The 19348-nt window shown below is 40.8% G+C and overlaps 1 protein-coding gene across 19 annotated transcripts in view; it reads left to right on the forward strand.

Annotated features, from left to right (window-relative positions):
- The window catches only part of SETX (senataxin), a 95947-nt gene that overhangs the window by 57802 nt on the left and 18797 nt on the right, over positions 1-19348 (forward strand). For 16 of the 19 annotated variants that reach the window (XR_010148808.1, XR_010148807.1, XM_054659216.2 and 13 more), the window contains 8 exons: positions 1194-1426; positions 2453-2620; positions 3480-3636; positions 10855-10956; positions 11155-11270; positions 13007-13078; positions 16108-16257; positions 17950-18057. Coding sequence is in view for 16 of the 19 variants with exons in the window: in XM_054659216.2 (XP_054515191.1) it covers positions 1194-1426; positions 2453-2620; positions 3480-3636; positions 10855-10956; positions 11155-11270; positions 13007-13078; positions 16108-16257; positions 17950-18057 (1106 nt within the window). In the remaining 3 variants the exon portion in view is untranslated. Of the gene's footprint in view, positions 1-1193; positions 1427-2452; positions 2621-3479; positions 3637-10854; positions 10957-11154; positions 11271-13006; positions 13079-16107; positions 16258-16620; positions 17420-17812; positions 18058-19348 lie in introns of those variants that run through there. The other 3 variants (XR_010148809.1, XM_063788122.1, XM_063788121.1) reach the window with 3 other exon arrangements.

A 19348-nucleotide genomic window follows, 5' to 3' on the forward strand; every position in this document is an offset into this window, starting at 1 on the left:
TTTGTGTGATCAGGGCTTAATTCTGTAGAATATAGGATACATTTAGAAGAGTTGCAGTGAGGATTGATGGCTTACTCTGTGCTTTTGCCTCTTGAAAATGATTACCTTTGCCAAATTTATAGTTCTAAGGCAGTCTCATTCCCTGAACTCCTCATAGATCAAAATCATCTCTTGGATACCTCCATTTGGAAATGTGTTAGACATTTCAAATCCACTAGTCCAAAAGTTAACACTTGATTTTCTGCCTGACATCTGCACTTCCTTCATTCTTTCCCATCTTGTTAATTGGGGCCTCACTTCTTTCAGTTACTCAGGCCAAAAACCTTGGAGTTACCCATGATCCTTACTTTCTCTCACACCTCACTTCTAATTTGTCAGCAGATCTGATTGACTTTTCCTTTGCAATATATCCCAAATCCAGTTCCCACCTCTACTAGTGCATCCTGGTCCAAGCTGTCATTAACTTTTACCTAAATTACTACAGTAACCTTGTAAGTGGTCTTTTTGTTTCTGTACTTTTCTCATTGTAGTTATTCTTTGTTCTGAGGTAAGAGCGGTTCTTTTAGTTTGTGAGATAGAGCATGTTATTTCCCTACACAGAGTGCCCGATGGTTTTCTACCCTGATCCTGAATAGCGTTCAGAGTCATTACTGTGATCTGCACAGCCCTATAAAATGTAGCCCCATTTTACTCTTGAGTCGCTAAGCGTTCTTCTCCCTATTTTTCCTTCTAGCCATGTTAGCCTTCTCCCTGTTTCTAAAATATTCCTGGCACATCTCTGTCTTATGATCTTTGCAGTTGCTTATTTTCTGCATGTAGTACTGTTTACCCCCTGCTGAGTACTGTTTACTCCCTTACTTCAAGTCTCTGCTCAAATATTTCATCAGGAAGACCTTCTCGGACCAGCTCATCCGCCTCCATCCCCATCACTTCCTCCCTTTGTCTGCTTTCTTCAGAGCACTTACTACCACCTGACATATTTATTTGGTTATCTGCCTCCCTCTTCTAGAAAACAAGCCTCCGGAGGACAGAACATTACTGGGTTCAGGAAGCAGTCCATAAATATTTACTGGGTAAATTATGTAAATAATATCCAAAAATATGTTAAAAATACCTAATTCTGCATGACCTTTAAAACTAGGCAGCATTATTCAGTGATAACTGAAGTTGCTTTTTCTCTTTCTTGATGATAGTGCGTAATGGGAAAGCTGAGTGTTACCTTTCCATCCAGACTCAAGAGAACTTTCCGGCCAATTTAAACGAACTTGTGAATTGTATTGTAATCAGTTCTCTGGTAACTACACAAAGGAAGTTGAAAGCCATGTCTCTGTTGGGTAGTCGGAACCAACTGGCTAGAGCTGTTCTGAATCCAAACCCTGTGGACTTCTGTACAAAAGATTTACTGACTACAACATCTGAGAGAATTGTGAGTGATGATTGTATGATACTAGATAATTTCATCTTAGGATGTTAAAGCATCATATTTTTTAGCTGCTATGTATTCCTATATGTTTACAACAAAAATGTGTTCACGGTGAACAGTTTAGTGTTAGTTTTCTTTAGTATTGCAAAGTATGTAATTTAGGTTAAGTCAGCTCACTTCAGGAAAAGGTACAGTACAATAAGAGTCAAAGGTTGCTGGAAGAGCAACATTAAAATGTTAGGTCAGCAGCCTACTTAATGTGCATTAGGTGAGAAGTCTCAGGTTTAGTGGTGTTAAATTTACATTTGAATGATTGATGGAGAATTGGCCGGTGTTGTTGGAAATGCAAAGATGAAGTTGTCAACTGAACATGTGAAGCTGTGTATAAACTCTAGGAAGTTAACAGAGAAATGCAAAAGGAAACTAACTATTTTGAAACTCTAGAGCTGTATGCTGTGGCTTTCATGTGCATTATCTCAGTCTGTTCTCACCTTTTAAGGAATCCTAGATTTAATGAGTAACAGAGGCCAAGGCTTGGGTTAGGAGCGTAGTGGCCTAGCTTGTAAGTGCAAGTGAAGCTTAGACTCAGATCTTCCCCTGACAGCCATGCTTTTTCCACTGTATCACATGTGTTAGGAAATAAATAGTCTTGGGATGTTTTCACTAAGGAGAAAATTGACTAAAGAAGGAAAAAAACAGAGTAGTAAATAGAAGAAAAGTTGTGGATTAGTAAATGCAATTTATTGTGATTATCTTTGTAAGAATAAAAAATAAAAATACAGTTGTATTTGTAAGTACTTGAAGCCTTACAGACACTAATTAGTAATTAGTAAGTAATTAGCTTTCTTTCCAGTAGTGAACGTGCTTTTTAGATTAAAGGTCACCTTGGTGTCCTTGTCTTGTCTGACCATAAACAAAGCTTTTGTCTCATGCATTGAAAGAAATTTGGACAGGTCTTTTTCATGCTCTTCCTTTCAAATTCCACTACAGAAACAGCAACTCATTCCCAAAAATGTGTTTTTTATATAGATTGCGTACTTAAGAGATTTCAATGAAGACCAAAAGAAAGCAATAGAAACTGCATATGCTATGGTGAAACACTCACCATCAGTTGCCAAAATCTGCTTGATTCATGGACCACCTGGAACAGGAAAATCAAAAACTATTGTTGGCCTCCTCTATCGTCTACTGACAGAGGTAGGTATGGGTGAGGGCACTGATGCTGTTAACTAGCTGCATCATTTTACTTTACTTGAGTTAACTGACATGTAAGTAAGTATTAACATGCCATTTCCTCTTTGATTTGTGTATATTTTTTATATTGTGTGTAACTGTGTCAGAGAAAAGGGTGGCAGAGGGAGGGAAGGTTATGGGAAATAAAAAGAGGAAAAAACCACTATCTTATGTGAAACAAATTGTAAGGACTAGAATGATGGTCTTCAGGCTTCACGGTAGGTCACGTAGAATGCTGTGAATGCTGGGCTGCATTTTGGTTGGATTGTGGTTTTTTTGTTTTTTTTTTTGAGACAGTGTCTCGCTGTCATCCAGGTTAGGGTGCAGTGGCACGATCTTGGCTCACAGCAACCTCTGCCTCCCAGGTCAAGTGATTCTCCTGCCTCAGCCTCCCGAGTACCTCCCTAGTAGCTGGGATTACAGGCGTACACCACCACCCACAGCTAATTTTTGTATTTTTAGTAGAGACGGGGTTTCTCCATCTTGGCCAGGCTGGTCTCGAGCTCCTGACCTCAGGTGATCCGCCCGCCTCGGCCTCCCGAAGTGCTGGGATTACAGGCGTGAGCCACCGTGCCTGGCTTGGATTGAGTATTCATTAAAGTAAGTGGATGATAAAGTAAGGCTCAGAGCAGTTATGACAAATTTTTTTTGCTGAAGTAATTTTAAATATCAGTGTTAGATGTAGATGCTTTTATTTATTTTTAACTTTATTACGAGAACTTTCAAAAATACATGGAAGTAAAGACAAACTTTAAAGCTATGTAATAGAGCTCACCCATATTTTTTGTGTGTTTGTTTGGTATGTATATGTGGCAAATTGTAGAACCAGAGGAAGGGGCATTCAGACGAAAACTCCAATGCCAAAATCAAACAAAACCGTGTCCTCGTGTGTGCACCTTCCAATGCAGCTGTTGATGAACTCATGAAAAAAATTATCCTTGAATTCAAAGAAAAATGTAAAGACAAGAAGAATCCTTTAGGTATGATACTTTTGTGGATTTTAAATTTGTTTTTGTTTTCAGTGTTAAGTGTAGGCAACTTTGAATGACAAAGGAAAGAGCAGGCCAGTCCTGGTAATAGCTTCTACTTGAATCTGTGGCTTGTGAGTTCATTTAGCAAGTATTTCATTGAACATTTACCCTGTGCCAGGGCCTGTGCCAGGTACTGAGGTTTCATCAGTGAAGTCTTCAAGGAGACACACGGCCTAGTGAGGAAGTGGAGAGGTCAGTACAGAGTGATAAGTTCCACAGTGAGGCTAAAATGTGGGGTGTTCCACACACCTTAGAGGGACCCCGATTCAGTTGTGTGAGGGTTAGAGAAGGGCAGTTAGGAGTTAGCCACAGGCAGTAGAGGGTTAGGGAGTACTTGAGCAGCAGAGATTGCCATAAAAAAGAAGAATCAGGGCAAGAGAGCCTCAGATGATTCATGAGGTTCCCAGAGCATTAGGTGGCGGTGAAAGATGAGGCTTTGAGTAAGCACAAGCTTATTGAAAACAGTCATTGTTTACAGTCAGTGAGTGTTGACTGTGTGTCAGTAATTCTCAAAATAATCCCATGAACTTGGTGTTAACCCTACCATCTGTATTTTATAGGTGGGGAAACTGAAGCTTAGAAATGTTAAATACACTAGAGGGATAACTTTTTTTGGTAGAATGTAGATAATAGCATTACAACGGATGATTCAGGGCACTAAAGTGAAGATGTGAAATTATTTCATTTTATTTAACCTTAACACTTATTTTTCGTATCACTCGTGCTGAGTGGTATAGTTATGGCTTTGTATTTGATGACCTTTCCAAGTTCATATGTCTTGTCTTCCCTACCAAATTTAGTTTTCCTTAAGGATACCTAACAGTGCCTTTTAACAGGATTTGATTTAGCAGACTCCAAATACAGTGGCTTAAATATAATAGAAGTTTACTTCTTTTTTTTTTAAATCAAAAACCCAGAGGTGGGCAGTTCAGAACTGGTACCAGAGTCACTGGTATGGCTACTCTGCCTTAGAGAGTCCTTGGAGACCCAGCCTCCATCTGGTTGCTCCACCATGTGTGGCCTCCATTCTCGAGTGCACCTGTGGTCAGGATAGCTGCTCCAGCTCCAGCAAGTGTGAGGAAAAGATGAAGAAGGGGCAGAGGGAACATACTAGCCATGTTACAAGGAAAGTTTCTAGGTCCTGCCAATAGCGCCTTTGCTTATTTCCTTTCGGCCACACCGAGGTATAAGAGAGGCTGGAACATGTCATCTTTATTCTGAGGAATCACACACATTTTCCTTTATATCACATATGTATTACCTACATGTAGAATTCATTTGCTCTTAAAACATACAATACATTGTCAGTCTCTGATTTACTTTTTTCCACTTGCCTTTACATTTGTGAGATTGATTTTGTGAATAGCTGCAGTCACTCATATTAACTGCTATAGGGTGTTTCATTGAAGGTGTGCACCATTTATTCATTGATAATTTAGTTTCTTTTCAATTTTTTATTTCAAACTTGAGATGAGCATTAAAAAAACTTTATTAAAACATGGGTCTCTAGCATATGTATATCTAGAAGTGAAAATGTGGGGGTTCAAGAGTTTGTACATCTTCAGTTTTCTAGGTAGTGCCAAATTCTTCTTGAAAGTGATTGTACCAGTTAGCTCCTGAGAGCAGTCCCTGTGCAGCGTACAGTTGGTAGTTTTAATTTAACTTTCCCTGGTGGCGTGAGCTTAAGCTGCTTTTCAGGTGTATGTTGACTGCACAGCCGGGCCAGGACTAAGGTGAGGCAAACGAGGTGTCTAGGTTAGATATTTATTTATTTATTTATTTATTTATTTATTTATTTTTGAGACGGAATCTCACCCTGTCGCCCAGGCTGGAGTGCAGTGGCGCGATCTCGGCTCACTGCAAGCTCCACCTCTCAGGTTCACGCCATTCTCCTGCCTCAGCCTCCCGAGTAGCTGGGACTACAGGCGCCCGCCACAACACCCGCCTAATTTTTTGTATTTTTTTAGTAGAGACGAGGTTTCACCGTGTTAGCCAGGATGGTCTCGATCTCCTGACCTCGTGATCTGCCTGCCTCGGCCTCCCAAAGTGCTGGGGTTACAGGCGTGAGCCACCATGTCCAGCCTTATTTTTTTTTTAAATTAGAGAGCAGGCTGGGCGCAGTGGCGCACGCTTATAATCCCAGCACTTTGGGAGGCCAAGGTGGATGGATCACCTGAGGTCAGGAGTTTGAGACCAGCCTGACCAACGTGGTGAAACTCTGTCCCTACTAAAAATACAAATTAGCTGCGCGTCGTGGCACGGGTCTGTAATCTCAGCTTCTCGGGAGGCTGAGGCAGGAGAATCACTTGAACCCGGGAAGTGGAGGTTGCAGTGAGCCGAGATCGCGCCCTTGAACTCCAGCCTGGGCAACAAGAGTGAAACTGCCTCTAAATAAATAAATAAATAAGAGAGCAAATGATATCCTCTCTGAGTACAGAGACCTTTTTTTCTTTTTCAGTACTTTCATTTTCACTATTTCCTGTGGTCCTGGGTCTCCTTTAAGGAAATGACTTGAACGTCTCTCCATTAAGTATAATGCTTCTGGGTTTTGTGTATACCCGTTACCAGGTTAAAGAGTTGCTTTCTCATTAGTGTTTTTGTTATGAATGGGTGTTGAATTTTATCGCATGCTTCAAATGGTAATGAAAATTTTCTTTAATCTGTTAATATGGTAAATTATAGTATTTTTCTGATGTTAAAATATCTTTGATTCTTAGAGAATAAGGTCACCTTGGTGTCTTGTATTAGTTTTTAATACACTGCTAGATTGCTAATGTTTTATTTAGGACTTTGAAATTAATGTTCATAAATGAGGCCAGCCTGTAATTTTTGTTACACTGTATTTGTCTAGTTTTAGTATTGAAGTTACACAGCCTTTAAAAAATGAATTGGGGCCAGGTGCGGTGGCTGACGCCTGTAATTCCAGCACTTTGGGAGGCCGAGGCGGGCGGATCACCAGGTCAGGAGATCGAAACCATCATGGGTAACACGGTGAAACCCAGTCTCTACTAAAAACACAAAAAATTAGCCAGGCGTGGTGGCGGGCGCCTGTAGTACTGTAGTCCTAGCTACTCGGGAGGCTGAGGCAGGAGAATGGGGTGAACCCGGGAGGCGGAGCTTGCAGTGAGCTGAGATCGTGCCACTGCACTCCAGCCTGGGCGACAGAGCGAGACTCTGTCTCAAAAAAAAAAAAAAAGAAAAGAAAAAATGAGTTGGGAACTTTTTTGTTATTCTTTGGAATGTTTTGTATAAGACAGCTTGTCTATTTCTTGAAGGCTAATTTGTTATTAGTATTGTATTTGTTGTCTTTTTTTATTTGTTGTCTTTTTTTTTAACAGAATAAGTAAATTTCTGTTTGCTGTTTAAATGTCATTAATGATTATAAGTCTAATCATGTTTTCTTTTTTTTTTTTGGTACCCCAGCTCAGGCTGGGGTACATTGGCATGATCATGGCTCAGTGCAGCCTTGCCCTCCTGGGCTCAAGTGATCTTCCTGCCTCAGCCTCCCAAGTAGCTGGATCTGCAGGTTTGCCACCACACTGGGTTAATTTTTAAATTTTTGTTGTAGAGACAGGGTCTCCTCGTGTTGCCCAGGCTGGCTTCAAGCAGTGCTCTTGCCTCAGCCTCCCAAGGTGCTGGGATTACAGGCATGAGACACTGCCCCTGACCACATTTGCTGTATTATATATTTATTCCCTAGATGCACATGTGACACAGGCTTAGGGGTAGGAAAGTACAAGGAGAAAATTTATTTTTTGTAAGCCAGAAAAAATAAATTATTTTAAAATTATTTTATCTAAATCAGTAATTAATAGATGGAATTAAATTTAATTAAATCACTTGATTAATAGTTTATATTTTAATTAAAATCATTTTTCCTGGCCCAGCTGAGCCTAAGCCAAGATAATTACACTTGTTTTTAATTCTTCCACCTCTTCCAGGCCCCTCTACTTTTCTTGTGGGCATTAGCAAGCTCCCATTGTAGAAATTTCAATGCTTTTATTGGAATGGTAGCTTTAGCAATGTCAAACTCAATAGAATTTTAAAGTCTGTTCATTTTACTGAATGTAAATTATACCTCAAGAATGTTAAAGAACAAAACAGACACCCAGGCACCTAGACACTGCCCAGCCTTGCTCCCTTATGGGTGCCACAACAGCTCAGGGGCTTTCAAATCTGGTTTTCAGCTCTCTCTCTGTTTTTGGCCTCTAGGGATTTCTCTTAACATTCCCCTGAGCTTACCCAGCAGTGTAAAGGATATCTGTTATAATTTGCGGAACATTTCTGGGTGCTTATAGTAGGTGGGTTTCCAGGTAATCTCATCTACCTTTCTAGTGGAAACGTAAGTGAATTAAGAAGTTTTCAGGCCGGGCGAGGTGGCTCACTCCTGTAATCCCAGCACTTTGGGAGGCCAAGGCAGGTGGATCACGAGGTCAGGAGATCAAGACCATCCTGGCTAACACAGTGAAACCCCATCTCTACTAAAAATACAAAAAATTAGCTGCGCATGGTGGGGGGCGCCTGTAGTCATAGCTATTCAGGAGGCTGAGGCAGGAGAATGGCATGAACCCGGGAGGCGGAACTTGCAGAGAGCCAAGATTGCGCCATTGCACTCCAGCCTAGGAGACAGAGCAAGACTCCGTCTCAAAAAAAAAAAAAAAAGAGGTTTTCAAACCCTCAAGTAAATGTTGACCTTAAATTTAGGAAAATGAGCTGAACTGGGATAAAAAATATGCTGTAGATAACTAAAAATAAGCCATTCATTTTTCATATAATCATTGTATTTATTATGTGCCCACCACTCTTCTAGGTGGTGATCAAAACCCTATTCTTTTGGGGCTTAACATTTAAAGGATGGAGATAGACAGTAAACAAATAACTGTGACGTGTCCAGTTAGAATAAATGCTGACAAACTCTACATGATTGCATAATTCAGCCCAGTGATATAGTGGGGAATATTTATTTATTTATTTATTTATTTATTTATTTATGAGACTGGTCTTGCCTCCCCTGCTCAAGCAATACCCCCATCTCTGCCTTCCAAGTAGCTGGGACCACAGGGGGAGGCCACCACGCCTGGCTAATTTTTGTCAATTTTGATAGAGGTGGAGTTTCATCATGTTGCCCAGGCTGGTCTCAGACTCCTGGATTCAAGCGATCTGCCTACCTTGGCCTCCCACAGTGCTAGGATTACAGCCCTGAGCTGCTGCACCTGGCTGTAGTGGTGAATTTTTTTTTTTGAGACGGAGTCTCGCTCTGTCTCCCAGGCCAGAGTACAGTGGCGCGATTTCAGCTCACTGCAACCTCCAGCTTCTGAGTTCAAGCAATTCTCCTGCCTCACCCTCCCGAGTAGCTAGGATTACAGGCATGTGCCACTACGTCCAGCTAATTTTTGTATTTTTAGTAGAGATGGCGTTTCACCATGTTGGCCAGGCTGGTCTCAAACCCCTGACCTCGTGATCCACCTGCCTTGGCCTCCCAGAGTGCTGGGATTACAGGCGTGAGCCACTGTGCCCAGCCTTGTAGTGGAGAATTTTCAAATAAAATAATTACACGTGGGAAAAAAAAATAAAGATGAATAAAGGTGTTTTTTTGTTTGTTTGTTTTTTTGAGATGGAGTCTCGCTCTGTCACCCAGGCTGGAGTGCAGTGGTGCAATCTTTGGCTTACTGCAACTTCCACCTGCTGGGTTCAGGCAACTTTCCTGCCTCAGCCTCCTGAGTAGCTGAGATTATAGGTGTGTGCCACCATGCCTGGCTAATTTTTTTATTTTTAGTAGAAATGGGGTTTTGCCATGTTGGCCAGGCTGGTCTCAAACTCCTTACCTCAAGTGATTTGCCCACTTCTGTCTCCCAAAGTGCTGGGATTATAGGCGTGAGCCACTGTGCCTGGCCAGAAAAAAGATTTTTAAAAACCCAATAGAAGAAATTACAATAAAAGAAAAAAAAAACATTAAAACCAAAAGGACAAGAAAAAAGCAATGTGTTAACCTGAGATTAAAACGTGGTTAGTAAACAGGCAGGTTAAATTGGTTTTTAATAGTTCTTGCAATTATTATATCCAAGAATTTCTATCATCTTGTGTCCCTTAGTTTCTAGAGTATCAAGGTGATGTGGAACATAGTTTTAAAAGCTTTATTCTGAGTATTCTGCAAAAGAAGGCTCGATGGTCAAATAAGATTCTGTTCTGAAAATTACATATTAATATATAACATATAAAAGTTCTTGAACTATTCTGCAGTTAAGAGTGTTGGGGACCAGCCTCAATACCACCCGTAGGGTACCCGAAGTCCAGTGGTGACAAAGAAATGAGAAGAGACAGGTTAAGAGTTTATAAAGGAGGGAGCCAGGGGGCCAGAGCAAATCAGAGGCTGCAAAGGCGCCAAGCTATGATCTCCACACTGTTCATTGAAATAAATAGTGAAATGGTGAAAGGAGGGCGGTGTGTCATACACCTAATCTATAGGAATGGCGGTTTAGGTAAATTTCCTTTGTGCTGAAGCAGTATAAACTTAACTACTGATTTATTTTTTAACTTATCAGAGAGCAGCTGTGGGGAGTGGGCCTAACTAGGAGCTGGCATATCTGGCCACATTCCAGTGCTTCAAAGGAGTGTCTTTCTCCTTGAGCACAGTGTTTATAGATAGGAGAGCAGGTCACGTTCTGGTCATGGGAACGTGATGGCAATTAGAAGGCTTTACTCCTCAGAGGCCTCTTGTGGCTTTCTACAACTTACTGTTCCATATTTTTATGGCTGGTTTATGCAGGCACCCCACAAGCCCTTTCCCCAACATGAGAGAACTGCTTCATTTATTTTATCTCATCATTTTTCTTGAAACTATTTTGCTATGGAATGTCCTACTGAACATAGTTTGAAAATGTTGCTGTAATAGAATCTCAACTCTGTAGTGTACTGTTTAGATGGCCTTGCTAACCTTTATTAGGTAGAAGTGATAAGTACTTGCCTTATAGGATTGTTAGGAACAATATCTGAAATAATGTATAAGAAGTTTGTGGTGTAGTTGCTGGTGTCTAGTTAATTCGAAGTTCATGTTTGCTCCCTTCTCTGATTATTAACATATTTACTTAGAAATATAGATACTATGTATAGAGACAGGATTGATCAGCAGTGTCCTTATTAGTCCTTAACTGTGATTCTTATCAACAGGAAACTGTGGAGATATAAATTTAGTACGACTGGGTCCAGAAAAGTCTATTAATAGTGAGGTTCTAAAGTTCAGTTTGGACAGCCAAGTAAACCACAGAATGAGTAAGTACTGAATGTGGTATATACTAGTGTTTTCTCTGTTTTGTTTGGTGGAAAATGACTTGGGCACTAAAGGTAATTTGAAGCCTCCAGAATTAGTCTGGCTTTGGGAACTAATTTTCCTTCTCATTGTGTTGTATATGTGTGTGAGTTTGTTAGAATTAGAATAGCATATAATTTTTTATTTGTTATTTTTATTAGAAAAAGAGTTACCTTCTCATGTTCAGGCGATGCATAAAAGAAAGGAATTTCTAGATTGTCAGCTGGATGAGCTTTCCCGGCAGCGAGCTCTATGCCGAGGTGGACGGGAAATACAGGTATCTTTGCATTTCTTGAATAATAACTCAGGTATACGAACTAGTTAACAAGTTTTTTTTGAGACAGAGTCTTGCTCTGTCTTCCAGGCTGGAGTGCAGTAGCACAATCCTGACTCACCGCAGCCTCACCTTCCTGGGTTCAGGTGATTCTCCTGCCTCAGCCTCCCGAGTAGGTGGGAATACAAGGTTGTGCCGGCACACCTGGCTAATTTTTTGTATTTTTAATGGAGATGGGGTTTCACCATGTTGGCCAGGCTAGTCTCGAACTCCCGGCCTCAAGTTGATCTGCCCACCTCAGCATCCCAAAGTGCTGGGATTACAGGCATGAGCCATTGCGACCAGCCTAATTAATGAGTATTTAATGCCCTTTATTTATTGGGGAATGGCATGATTCATCTATAAAAATGTGTACTAAGACACTAAAAATGTGTCTCAGGTTAACACATTTCTTTCTGCTTTTTTTTTGTCCTTTTGGTTTTAATTTTTTTTTCATTTTTTCTTTTATTAAAATTACTTTTGTTAAAAATCTTTTTAAAAACTTTTTTGTAAAGGGCAAGATAATCTAGTAAAGATTTTAGGCTTTGCAAGCCATATGGTTGGTTTCTGTTGCAGCTATTCAACTCTGCTTTTGGTAGCACAAAGGCAGTCATAGATAATACATAAACAAATGGATGTGGCTGTGTTCCAGTAGAACTTTATTTACGAAAATAGATGGGGTGTTGCGTTTTTGTTTGTTTTTGAGATAGGGTCTCACTTTGTGGCCCAGGCTGGAGTGCAGTGGTGCAGTTGTGGTTCAATTTAGCCTCAAGCTCTTGGACTCAAGTGAGCTGTCTTTCTGCCTCAGCCTCTTGAGTAGCTGGGACTACAGCCATGTGCCATCATGCCTGGCTAATTTTTTTGTTTGTTTTCTGTAGAAACTGGGTCTTGCCATGTTGCCCAGGGTGGTCTGAACTTCTTGCCTCAAGCAGTCCTCTCACCTTAGCCTCCCAAAGTGCCAGGATTACAGGCATGAGTCCCTGCACATGGCCTTGCATTTGGCTTATAGGCTGTACTGCCTTATATTAAAGCTATACTGAGTTTATTAGTTGTCTTTCAGTTGCATGTTGAGCCCAGTTCAAATTAGGTTAGACAGAAAGGGAATTAGCTTCAGTATGGGTGGATCCAGAGGGTCACATGATATCATTTCTCCACTCCATAATTTGTTTTTCTGTGTGTCGGCCATTTCTTCTGAGAAAGGTGAGTGTCAGCATCTCAGGGCTTCCACCATCTCAGCTTAGAAACCCCAGAGGGAGAGAAAGTCTTTCTCTTAGCATCCATATATCCAAAGAAGCAGTTAGTTTAGTCCCTGGGTGAGCAAGCAGGTCTAATCCCTATTTTTAAGAAGATGGGTGCATGATTGGCCAGGCCTGTGTTAGATGCCCATCACTGTGGCCAGAGGAATGGTTGGGGTGTGATTTACAGCCTCATTTGAATCACCTGGAAGTTAAGGGTGGCATGATGCTCCCAGTGCTGGAATGCTAAGCAGACAGCTCACGTGCAGCGCACAGGACACAGCTGAGTCTTACGCAGCAGCATACAGAGTGTGTCAGGACTCAAGTGGTAAAGAGGAAATAAGCTGGGTAAATACATTTTTCATTGGTGAAATACAAGCTCTTTTAAAATTAGAGGTAGTCCATTGGAAGGCATTTAAAAATGCTTAGTTTAGTTTTAATTGTGACATTTGAATTTTTTTCCAGAAGCAAGAATTAGATGAAAACATTTCCAAAGTTTCTAAGGAAAGGCAGCAACTTGCTTCTAAAATTAAAGAGGTAAGTAGTTCACCTGTAGCATTTTCTTGATTTTTTTTTTTTTTTTCTTTTTAAAATTTAAGTATGACTGTTCAGACAAGCTGTGGGCTTTTATTTATTTATTTTTTTTGGAGACAGAGTCTCACTCTGTCTCTCAGGCTGGGGTGCAGTGGCATGATCTCAGCTCACTGCAACCTCAGTCTCCCATGTGGCTGGGATTACAGTCGTGCACCACCATGCCTGGCTAATTTTTTTTTTTTTTTTTTTGAGATGGAGTCTTGCTCTGTCACCAGACTGGAGTGTAGTGGTGTGATCTTGGCTCACTGCAACCTCTGCCTCCCAGGTTCAAGTGATTCTCCTGCCTCAGCCTCCCAAGTAGCTAGGATTACAGGCGTGTGCCACCATGCCCAGCTAATTTTTGTATTGTTAGTAGAGACGGGGTTTCACCGTGTTGGCCGGGATGGTCTGGATCTCTTGACGTCATGATCCTCCTGCCTCAGCCTCCCTCAAAGTGCTGGGATTACAGGCGTGAGGCACCACACCTGGCCTCTTTTGTGTTTTTTTTTTTTTTTTTTTTTTTTTGAGAGTCTCACTCTGTTGCCAGGCTGGAGTGCAGTGGCACAATCTCAGCTCACTGCAACCTCTGCCTCCCAGGTTCAAGTGATTCTCCTGCCTCAGCCGCCCGAGTAGAGTAGCTGGGACTACAGGTGCGTGCCACCACGCCCGACTAAATTTTGTATTTTTAGTAGAGACGGGGTTTCACCATGTTGGCCAGGATGGTCTCCATCTCATGACGTTGTGATCCGCCCACCTCGGCCTCCCTAAGTGCTGGGATTACAGGCGTGAGCCACCATGCCTGGCCCTTTTTTTGTATTTTTAATAGAAACGGGGTTTCACCATGTTGGCCATGCTGGTCTGGAACATCCAACCTCAAGTCATCCCCCGTCTCGGCCTCCCAAAGTGTTGGCTTTACAGGTGTGAGCCACCATGCCTGGCCAGCTATGGGCTTTTCTCAGTTACATTTTAAATTGTTATGAAAAATTACAAACATCTGTGGAAGTGGAGAAAATGGTGTAACAACATTTGCATTTTTTTCTTTAACCTAAGAATGAATTCTTACCACCATCTAAGATTTCTAAGAGGTGGTTATAAGTTATTTTTTTTCTGTTTTAAGTCTGGTAAATATTTAAATTCTTTCTTATAAGGTGCTCTATTTCTGCTTCCCATAAACTGCAAAAAACAATTATGATAATTATCATCAGATAAACAGTTAATGAAAATAGCTTTGGCCAGGCGCGGTGGCTCACGCCTGTAATCCCAGCACTTTGGGAGGCCGAGGCGGGCGGATCACGAGGTCAGGAGATTGAGACCATCCTGGCTAACACAGTGAAACCCCGTCTCTAATAAAATACAAAAAATTAGCTGGGCGTGGTGGCGGGCACCTGTAATCCCACCTACTCGGGAGCCTGAGGCAGGAGAATGGCGTGAACCTGGGAGGCAGAGCTTGCAGTGAGTGGAGATGGCGCCACTGCACTCCAGCCTGGGTGATAGAGCGAGACTCCGTCTCAAAAAAAAAAAAAAAAAAAACAGCTTTGTGGGTGTTTTCCCTATTAAAAAAAAAGTCACCTACATGAGCTTTAGGATGAGGGTGGCAACCGTGAGCCCTCCAGAGCTCCAACCTGGATAGAAGTAGAGTGATGGTGGGCAGAATTCGGCATAAGAAAGTACAGCACTTTGATTTTTGGTTTTTGTTTTTTGCAATTCTTGGCTTAGAGCATAAACTCCTTGTACTTGTGTTGGATCATAAGACTCCTGTAACATTTTGTAGCTTTTCTCCAGTATTTTTTGGACGTGAAAATATCCTGTAAGATTTAGACTCATTGAAGCTTAGCCGAGCCAGGTGTATACCCTGATTGTCAGAATGCAGCCCTAATCAAACCACATTGGGGTCAGGGAAAGAGGGTAATAGTAACTGATGACGTTAGTAGTATTTTTGCTGAAGTTTTCTCCTGAATGGATTATGATCTTTCTCTATGTGACTAAAATATAGTTGAATTTAATGCATATTTTCATTAGCAGTTTATTTAAACTAAAAGTTATGTGAAAGCTTTTGATTAAACAGATTTTAATCAGATTTTAAACAGAACCCCAGATTAATCTTTCCTGAGTCAAGGATGAAGTCCATCTTCACAGATGTTTTTTGCTGCTCATCACATGTGTTCTGTGGGCCATGGAACTATGCTCAGCAGTTTTACTCACTAGGTGGCTGAGGACAGTGTCTGACAGTGCTTTACTGTGTGAGCCGTGGAGGACCACAGTGCCACCCTCTTCCTAAAGCTCACACGCATGCCTTGAATTCCATGGTTGAATATATCATATGTGCTGAGATGAATCACCACTACTTCTTAGTAGCAAAAAGCAGCAAACTGAATCTCTGATGGAAATGCTGATTGATTGAGCAGTGTGGGTGTGACTGTGAGGCATCACTCACGCTGTCTGGCTCCATCACAGCACATCGCGTTAGAGAAGGAGACCGAACTGTTTTTCTTACTGTGGAAATAGAGGATTTGTCAGGTTCACAGGCATTTTTGTTAGTACTAGCAAAAGCACTAAAAAAAAGACAGGGCAATATTATATACTTAAAAACTAACAGAAAAATGTACATTCAGGCTGAATTCCACTCCTGGTTTTACTCATATAATTCACAACTCAGAATTATTACATCTCTACTTCAGATACCTACCTACATATATCTGACTACAGGAAGGATTGTAATCTACTTTGACCAAATCAAACCCTGGATAAAAATTTTTAATGTGCTTAAATCATATTCTGTGTTTCAGCTGCGAAGCACACATTCTTTCCGGTTTGTGATTATCTTAAATGTTTCTGCTGTTTCCTAGATTTGAGGGTTTCCCCTAACTTTTACTAAATATTTTTCTGTCATAAATATATTTTAATAAATAGTGAGTGTTTTATAGTAAACATAGGCCTGTCATAGTCAAGGATTGATGTACAGCTGAATATTGATTTAACCTTTGTTCTCTTAGGTTCAAGGACGCCCACAGAAAACACAGAGTATCATCATCTTAGAGTCCCATATCATCTGCTGCACGTTGAGCACAAGTGGTGGTTTACTACTTGAGTCTGCTTTCCGTGGGCAAGGGGGTGTCCCCTTCAGCTGTGTCATTGTTGATGAGGTCAGTGAACGGTCAGCCATACAACTTTGACTAGTACTATGAGGAGTAAGTCTTAGATGAATTGTGGCTGCTGAGATGTTGAGGAAATGTGTTTTTTTTTTTTTTGCATCTGATTTTCACTTGCTATTACCTGTGTATTCCCTTATGTAGAAATACACTCCTTAATGACCCTCCATAGTGAAAGTGGATTTTCCAGTATTGGGGGTTAGTCTTGAGGATGACTGATGGTTTCTAACAAAATCTCTGCTGAGTGACTGTCTCACTCCTGCTTAGAATATCTCTGGTAACCTTTTGAAGTAGTTTTAATATAATTTTGGATAGCTTTGAGCCATAGTATGTTCACCTGATGTCTTTTATTCCTAGTTCACTCTTTGAGCAAACATTTATTGGGTACCTACTGTTTGTCAGAACGTAGAGTCAGAAGACAAAAGAGATGGAGCAGGAGATACCAGAGAATTGAGTGATCAGGAGACCCAAGATCCAGTTTTCACCAGAAGGAAAGGACAAAAAGTGGAAATGATTAAATAGTTGAAGAAAATGTCATTGAATTTAAGAGAAATTTGAGTCTTGTCATCAAAGAGGCATGCTGAGGAACAAGGAAGAAAGATATGGGGAAACACACTCATGGACGCTCCTAATGTGATTTCTGAACCTCAAATACAAAGTTTTGAAAAGGGCCTGGGCATGGGTGGTGCACACCTGTAATCCTGGCACTTTGGGAGACTGAGGAGGGTGGATCGCTTGAGCCCAGGAGTTTGAGACCAACCTGGGCAACATGGTGAAACCTTGTCTCTACTAAAAAGACAAAAATGAGCCAGGAGTTGATGGTGTGTGCCTGTAATTCCAGTTATTCGGGAGGCTGAGGTGGGAGGATTGCTTGAGCCCGGGAGGCGGTGAACGACGATCATGTCATTGCCCTCCAGCCTGGGTGACAGAGTGAGACTCTCTCTCAAAAAAAAAAAAATAAGTTAAAAAATAAATAAAAAATTTAAAATAAAGTTTTAAAAGGACTTTAAAGGAGAAAAATTTTTTCAGGCTCATGCCCAGCAAGAACAAAGAGCACGCATCTAGGATGTGCATGGCCTTCTGAACTTACGGCTGGTTCCCAAGTGGTAGTGGCCCCCTTGGTGGCTGACTTCAAAAATACAAGTTTGATTTTTTTTTTAGACGTGTTTGGAGAGTTTACTTTTTATTTATTTATTGTTTTTTTTTTTGAGACGGAGTCTTGCTTTTTTTTTTTTTTTTTTTTGAGACAGAGTCTGCACTCACCCAGACCGGAGTGCAGTGATATGATCTCGGCTCCCTGCAACCTCTGCCTCCTGGGTTCAAGCAGTTCTCCTGCCTCAGCCTCCCCAGTAGCTGGGATTACAGGCACTTGCCACCATGCCCAGCTAATTTTTTTGGTTTCGCCATGTTGGCCAGGCTAGTCTTGAACTCCGGACCTCAGGTGATCCACCCACCTCGGCCTCCCAAAGTGCTGGCATTACATGTGTTAGCCACTGCACACAGCCTGGAGGGTTTATTTTGTTGGTTTTGTTTTGTTTTTTGTTTTCAGGGAAAATTTGTATTTTTGATATTTGGTGCAGGAGAAGTGTGATACTTTTCTGAATGGTTAGAACTTTAATCAGATGAACTATATGGATAAATAGCAAAGATTGTTAAGACTGCCTCTCCCTTCTGTATCTTACCAAGGCTGGACAGTCTTGTGAAATTGAGACTCTTACTCCACTCATCCATCGCTGCAATAAGCTCATCCTAGTAGGAGATCCTAAGCAGCTCCCTCCCACAGTCATCTCTATGGTAAGTTTTTTATGTTCAGATTGCTTTAAAATGGAAGGGGCTTTTTAAAATTTTTGTTTTCAGGAGGGAGAGACATCTTTCTTGGATTGGCCTCTTAATTTGGAGGGAAAAGTAAGCAGTAACTAAGAAAAGAGAAGCACTTAATAAATTTAAAAAAATTCCTAAAAATGCCCATTTGGTCATAGTTGTTCTTCTGTGTATGTGTGGCAGAAGCGGTGTGGCAGGGACTTGGAAGCCTAGATGGATGACGTGCCATGGAAACCAAGCTTTGGGAAAGGCAGTGTGCACGTCTGCCTTTCATAAGTCTTTTAAGAGCTGAATCTGATTTATTTTAATCATACAAACACCAAAACAATAATAAAAGAAAAACTTCAGAAATAGAAGAATCCTACCCTCCTCATTTTTGTTTAAATATATACAAATTGAGGAAAACATGAAGTTAAATTAATTTTGGAGTACATTTCCATTTTTAGAATTTGGTATTCTAGTGTGAATACAAGAACATGTCTGTGCCCCTCACATCATCTGAAAGTGAAGGTACAGGGGAAAAAAAGACTCAATTACGAGCTCTGACTTTGCGAAGAGAAGAACCAGACTGTAGTCTACTCTACTCTGTTGGTTTTTTTAAATCTCACGAAAGATTCTCCTGGAAATGCACATTAGAATCAGGATCCAGTAGATGTTTTGAAGTAATCTGAAGAGGTTTTGAAATTTAATGAAATGTGTATTTTTTACTAATAACATAGATTATTTATACAGATAATTGAGCAGTGGCTTCATAAATAATCCTAGAGAACAGATCATTTTCAAAGCATTTTTGTTGAAGTTTGGAATGAATGCAGGTGGTTATCGTTAGTGGTTTTTGATTTCGGAATTATTCAGAATGATAGTGCAGTTCTTTGTATGACATTTGAGCACAGGTACATGATCATGTTAGAGTGTGGCCCAGAAGCACACCCGTCACCCAGTGAAAACCCGTGTGTGTAGGGAAGAACTGCTGCAGGTAACTTTGTTCACGGAGAATAATGAAGAGCAAATTCTGTATCCCATTTCTTTAAATGATGCAGGATTTCATTGAAGGGCCTTGGCATATAGTGAAAAGAGAGATTGTTAATGGGCCTCAACTTTACTGTCTACTTCAGTGATTGATAAAAACAACAAAAATTAGAAAAAAAATCCATTTGTGCTGTTTAAATTGTTGTACAAATAAAACAGGCTATTTTGAGGGATCATTTCCATAAGGTGCCTTTTTTGACCACCTGTTTCTAGTGATAATTACAGTGAAAGTGAG

The sequence above is a fragment of the Pan troglodytes genome, chromosome 11, assembly GCF_028858775.2.
Source record: "Pan troglodytes isolate AG18354 chromosome 11, NHGRI_mPanTro3-v2.0_pri, whole genome shotgun sequence".
Lineage (NCBI taxonomy): Eukaryota > Metazoa > Chordata > Mammalia > Primates > Hominidae > Pan > Pan troglodytes.